This window comes from Olea europaea, chromosome 11 (assembly GCF_002742605.1).
Source record: "Olea europaea var. sylvestris chromosome 11, O_europaea_v1, whole genome shotgun sequence".
Taxonomy (NCBI): domain Eukaryota; kingdom Viridiplantae; phylum Streptophyta; class Magnoliopsida; order Lamiales; family Oleaceae; genus Olea; species Olea europaea.
Window position 1 is genome coordinate 25,380,540 of NC_036247.1, and position 6,730 is coordinate 25,387,269.

General features: G+C 31.3%; 1 protein-coding gene across 3 annotated transcripts; it reads right to left on the reverse strand.

Annotated features, from left to right (window-relative positions):
• Positions 1–4,586: 4,586 nt before the first annotated feature.
• Positions 4,587–6,060, reverse strand: LOC111403856. 3 transcript variants are annotated; one of them, XM_023032488.1, is made up of 3 exons: positions 5,618–6,059; positions 5,262–5,314; positions 4,587–5,156 (listed from the first exon to the last, which is right to left on the reverse strand). In XM_023032488.1, exon 3 carries the CDS (start codon positions 5,141–5,143, stop codon positions 4,718–4,720), a length of 426 nt encoding a protein of 141 aa, XP_022888256.1. In that variant the 5' UTR covers positions 5,144–5,156; positions 5,262–5,314; positions 5,618–6,059; the 3' UTR covers positions 4,587–4,717. The 3 variants fall into 3 exon arrangements, with proteins under 3 accessions (XP_022888256.1, XP_022888255.1, XP_022888257.1); XM_023032487.1 differs by having other exon boundaries at positions 4,587–5,181; positions 5,618–6,053; XM_023032489.1 differs by lacking the exon at positions 5,262–5,314 and having other exon boundaries at positions 4,587–5,181; positions 5,618–6,060.
• Positions 6,061–6,730: the final 670 nt, after the last annotated feature.

Genomic DNA, 6,730 nt, shown 5'->3' on the forward strand with positions numbered 1-6,730 from the left:
GCATATATTCACAAAAAATGCATTATATAATAAGAAAAAGCAAGAAAACAAGGGGCTCTTTGGCAAGATTTTGACATTTCCACAGCTGTGCATGCTAGTTAAGCAGAGCTATGTCGAGTTAATTTCCTAAATAATCACTGAACTTTGTAAAAAGTTTTTGGGAGATCATCGAATTTCAAAACTTTCCTAAATGATCATCGAACTTTGCTGAAAGTTCATCGGAGGTCATTGAATTTCAAAACTTCTCTAAATTGTTACTGAATTTTGCAAAAAGTTACTAGGTAGTCACTAAAACAGTGTTGTATGAGGTTCTAATTTGCAAAATTGAGTGATCCACTAGGAATTTTTTGTAAAGTTCAGTGACTAGTTAGGAAAGTTTTGAAACTCGGTGACCTCTAAGGAACTTTTAGCAAAGTTCAGTGACCATTTAGAAAAGTTTTGAAATTCGATGATCTCCTAGAATTTTTTCGCAAAGTTCAGTGACTATTTGAGTAAATAACTCAAGCTATGTCTATTCTCACATATACAGTCTCCATTCTTTTCATCTTGCAAGTGGGAAACTAAACCTAGGACATAAAAATGTCACAACAATATGTATATTTTTTTCCTTTTCTATTGAAAATCCGATCTTATAGTATTTTATGTTTCATATACAAATATTTTGAATCTCTACCATGTTTTTCTCGTCTATGGAAAGTCCAGAAACACCTATTATAACTTGGTTGATGGCTACAAAAACTACCAAGTGTAAAATGACCACATTGAGTTGAGCAAGCCTTAATGAAGGCTTTTTAGGCATTCACTCGACCCAAACAGTTCTTATTTTGTTAACATTTTTTCCCCTAAGAAAAACTCTGTGCCATGAAGACTTACGAGTTGTGGCAAGGAGACTAGATTATGATATTATGTAGTTAGTAGAAAGATAATGGATACAAGTTCAACTTGTTCCATCTTTACACGCATAATATAATATTGGAGCAAAACTAACGTGGCGGGTCAAAATCCAAAGGGAAAAGTGAGGAGGAAAAAACTTAATTTGAAATAGAGATGGCTACGGGGAGGGACGACCATTCCTGTCTCTCATTCTATTGGATAGTTTTGTCACCTTGTCGCACCTCCATACCTAGTTAAGGTGGGGTAGGGCGGCTACACTTTTTTATGTTTGTAGTTTGTGAAAATTATTGCTTTTGTTTTCCCAATTTTCTAAGAACGATGCATGTTCTCTTTAGAACGGATGATACTTATTTTCTTTTTATTTGATAAACAGCTTAAATTTGGAAAAATAATAATAATAATTAAACCCATCTAGTACCTGCTTCGAAGAAATGATCCTCGCATTGCTCTCATTCATTTTACCCAATTAGGCAGGGAATCCCCATCAGGTTTAACAAACTTTTTGCCATCCATAATTTGAAATAAGAGTAATTAGCACAAAACGTCCTTAGCTTTCAATATTTTTGTGAAAAACGTCCCCACTTTTCATTTTAAGCATTTTCACTCCACTTTCATCTTTTATTGCTGAAGTCATCTAATTTCTCAATAAAAAATGTAAAATGACAAATATACCCTCATATTTAAATAAAACAAAAAAAAAATTAAAGAACAAATTGCAAACATACTCCCAAATTTTTAAAAGTCCAAATTCGTCCAAAAAAATTATTAAAAGGGTAATTAGCACAAAACATTCTTATTTTTCAATATTATTGTGCAAAACTCCCCTACCTTTCATTTTCTGATATTTTCATCCTTATTTTCACACTTCATTGTGAAAATGATAATTTTAATCTATTTTCTCAATTAAAAGTTGTAAAATGACAAATATACCCTCATCTTTAAATAAAAAAACATAAAGAAAAGAAAAATAAATAATAAATTGCAACTATACTCTCAAATTTTCAAAAAAGTACAAATAAATTTCAAATAAATAATTAAAAAAGAAAGTGACATTTATTTGTACTTTTTGAAAATTTTGAGAGTATAGTTGTAATTTGATCTTTATTTTTTTTATTTAAAGAGAGGGTATGTTTGTCATTTTACAAATTTTAATTAAGAAAATTGATGAAAATGATCATTTTCAGAAAATAAAATGCATGGACGTTTTGCATAATAATATTGAAAAATAGGAATGTTTTGTGCTAATTACCCTTTTTATAATTTATTTGGACTCATTTGCACATTTAAAAAAAAGTTTGGGAGTATAATTGCAATTTGTTTTTTAATTTTCTTTTTTTTTGTTATTTAAATAGGAGGATATATTCGTCATTTTATACTTTTTATTGAAAATTGGATAAAAGGATGATTTCTGCAATGAAAGGTGAAAGTATGGGTGAAAATGTTAAAAAATAAAAGTTAAGGATGTTTGTACAATAACATTGAAAGGTAAGGAAATTTTATGTTAATTACTCTTTAAAATAATATTTAGGGAGAAAAAGGTGGGTAAGAAATTTGAGTATAGATTCTTAGGTGACTGAACATTAATTGAAATAAATTGTCAAATTATATGACTTTGCACTATTTACAATTTTTGACTTATATACCAACAAGTTTGACAATTTACATTACTTCTACTGTTTTGATCCACTGTACATTACTTCTATGATTTTTGCCCTCTTGATGATTTTTTAGAATTGAAATTCTCGTCATTGTTATTTTCTAACGAATGAGAAACGGAATGTAGAGGAAAAGAAATTGGATATGCAAATGAACGAATTATGTGAGAGGAGAGATTAAAGATTTTTGTACGAAAAATTGGAGTGAAGAGTGTGGATATTTATAGGATTTTTATTATCCATATTTCTTAATTTTTTTAAAACTATGTTTTCATATTTTTTGCACATTTTTGGAGATAACCGTTGTCTATAAAAAATTAGTAGTCGGAAACAATTTGACAGCTGAATTTTTTGTCCTTGTGTGAGAGTTGGTATCTATAAATTAGAGTGCAAATTTGGTCCCAATTTTATAGATTCCACCACAAAAAATAAACTAAAACAAGCAACTAGCTTGTATTTTATGTATGAATGAAAGAAAAGTAATTTTATTTTGCACTACTGATGTTTAACACCAATCTAGATGGTAACAGTAATGACATTAGATTACGAATAATGTTATCTAGTTCAAGTGGTATTGAACACAATAAATTCTTGTATTTAATAAACCTATAATTTAACGTCACAAGTGCTGTCACGTAGATCGATGTTAGACATGTATTGAATATCGGTACTCTTAAATTACAAGTTCAATTAAATACAACGAATTATAGTCCATTTAATATGATTTATAATATGTTTACACCTAGATTGGTGTTCAAAACTAATATTAGTTAGCACTATTCATTCGATCATTAATTGAACTTTTAATTTTTGTAATATTTAGGTCCTGACCAAGATAAAAATATTAATCACGTGTAATTAGAAATTAATGTTAATTTTTAAAGCATGGAAACAGGAGTTTGGGCTTCAAAACCAGCCGCAGCTTCATAGGTAGCAAGTCCTATATATGAAATGGGAGACATGTGAAAGAAAATGTTTCTGGGTTGGGACATATGTAATAGCTAATGATATCTTATGCAACAAATAATAGACAACATTGTACGACTATATTAATATCGTTTTTGAATTACTTTTGTCCTGTATTATTTAATTCAACATAACAACACACAGTGTAAGGTTCGTTAAACCACACAAATTTGCGATGTTTATCATATTCATCCAACAAGTTTCTCCCTAGTTGAGTAGAAAAAGTACATAGAATCTTACACAAAATAGAATCATTTAATTCATACCTATGCACTGCTACCCTGTAATGTATTAAAGTACCTATCTTATTTTGCAATTTGTGAATGCAATCACCACAAGAAGATACACATTCACGGCGTAAAGAACTAGAAAGTTTGCGCTTATAAGAGGATCCATGTCAATGCCATCGATAGACAAATTCATTTTTCCTCCCGTGGCACTCTCTGACTGAGAGTAAAAGCATCGACTTTGGGTTTTAACTTCATGTACTAAATACTTAATACTATCGCCAGTAATTGACAATAGATAATATCGGTTCTCCCTCCCTTTTCCTTTCCTTTCAGCAGAGTTTTACCCAACTTTACTACCTCTTTAGCTGATGATCCTCTATTTAAGACGTTTGTATCTATATATTATTTCCCTTATCAATATAACCTGTTTAGCAAACATGAACACAAGGTTGCTATACTAGATAACCAAATGAGGCGACTTGAAGGGATAAAAGCCAGGTTAGAACCAAACGCCATCTTTCTAAATCTTCATCCATTCCTAACTTCCATCAGGTCACTTCAAAACAAGTGCAACATTCGACATAAATTGTCCCAGATACACAATATACAAGAAACTCAACTTATGTATCTACTAGAAACATCCTATGCACAAAGGAATGACATGTCTACTGAATCCCAGAAGTAGACTCTGCATCCACTTGTACACGAATTTACCTTCTTTCAACATGTATAAACTTTTTAATCTCTGTGTTATAACCGAAGTCTATACTCTCATGGCTTCTAAACTCTCGCAGTGAGAAATACAAAGAAAAAGAGATGTCAAGCATTTGCAATCTTCTTCACCAGCAAAAGACATTAATATATAAGAATTTCTTGAAAGTCATTATCAAAAATACAAACTTAAGACAAAAGAAATACAGAAAGCCCCATATCAGCTGACAAAGCTGCAATCCTCAATCTACAAGACAAAATTCATTTGCACTCGACCCCAACTTCAGCAGCACGTCTAGGCTTATTTTTCCTCCTGCTTCCATTTTGCCTAAACCCAACGGACTTGACCAAGTCAGTAGTGTTAGCATTAGTCCCCACATCATTTTCCTCTTTCACCGAATCAGCATGGTCCTTGATCAGTGAAGGCCTCTTTCTCTTCCTGCCGTTCTCTTTGGCAGGTTGATTTTTTGAACTTTTAATCAGTACAGAACTCAATGTGTTATTATCATCTTCATCATTTTCTTCTTCTATCTTCTCAGATTTTTCTCCCTCCTCAATTTCATCCTTCAATGGTTTCTGTGGCCTTCCTCTTCTCCTTATCGGTATCTTCTCATCCTCTCCAGTTACAGCATCGTCTCCAGCGGCAACTATAGACTGTTTCTTCCCTTTTCCTCTTATTCTTCCCATTATTTTAAGTCAGCTATTCAAAGAACAAATAAATCAATCTGCAATGACAAATATTAAGATCAAGAGATTTAAAATAACTCTTAGTAGTTGAGCTATACTCAATAGATTTTCAACATACCAGAATGGCAAAACACAGAAACAACAACAGGAAACCCAGACCTTTATCCCTTTCTGACAAAAAAAATGTCAAATCAGTATAAACAAATTCTGAATCCGGTGCATCAATCCAAATATGCGATCCCCAATCAATGGAAATCAACGACAAATCCAGTAGCTAAACAGCACAAAAATAACCTCAAAATAGCTTAACTTTACAAAATTAAAAGAGAGAAGCAATCCATACAATAGTAAATTTAAAGTGTCAAGTCCATTGAATCACAAGAAATATTAATTTTCTTCACATAAACCCACAACGAATATCTGATGAAGCTATAGTGTACGATGCTTAAAAGATAAAAACTTAGAGAAACATACCAAATGAAGCTGACTGCTGTTTGCTTTTCTGATGGAAAAATGTCTGATTGAATCAATCAAGAAACTAATGAAAATCCCAACAAAAAGATGGGTTTTACATATGCATTAACGATTTAAAAAGTTAATGGAAATAAAGAAGTGAAGACTTGATTTTTTTGAGAGATAAAAAGTTTTGAAAACTGAGAATATTAAGACCCGGATCATAAAATATCAGCAGATGGATTGAGATTTGAAGAGATTGATATCCATGTCCATCGAAAGGTTGAAGAAATAAGGACTGCACAAAAGTGAAGAGAAGAAAGAAAAATGTGTGAAGTTAAGTAGCAAATGGTAAAAGGATATACGAGAGCTACTCATAATTTTGCACAGTAACTTTATGTTTTTACTGTTGTCTAATACTGAAATTATCAAACAACTTAAACATGGATCACAACCAATATAATAAATGAGGGAAGAATCGTTGATGATCTCTTCCTAAGCTATACATATATAAAAAATTCTTTAAACTAAATTCTTCACATTCTTTCATACTTGGTGTAAGCTTGGTTTCAGTATCCATAGTACCATAGAAAACGCAAAATTTAAATTATCTAAAATTATTTTGTTTGAGAGTATTAATTAATTAGCCCCTGTTTGGAATAGTTATTATGAGTGAGTTGACAGTAACATTATTCCTTGCTTGGTAGTTGAGTTTTGTTACTCACTGTAATGCAATCAATTCCTTCCTTAGATCAAATTTTTCCTGGACAAAAATGTCACCGGCATTGCTGGGCTGTCTGGCATGGGACCACACGTTATAGTTGGACCCTTTCAAACACTCATTTGACCTAATGAATTTTATATTGAACTTTGCTTCTTCGAATTTACTCTTTAGTAATCAAGTTTTATTAACTGTCTCCCACGACGGTGGAAATTCCATTTGGTTCCGATTTTAAGAGAATTGAATCGAATCATGAATCAATGATTTTTTTGATAACAAAACAAATAACTTTTTTTAAGACGTGGAACTAAACCAAAATTGAACAATTTGATTTTAGTTTGATTTGAATTGATTCAGATTTCATTACTTAAATTTTCAAATAATAAATACGAAGTAAAATCTTTCACCATATC

What these genes read in the sequence shown, in the direction of transcription:
- LOC111403856 (XM_023032489.1), bottom strand. Translation starts at nt 5,143, where the DNA reads ATGGGAAGAATAAGAGGAAAAGGGAAGAAACAGTCTATAGTTGCCGCT.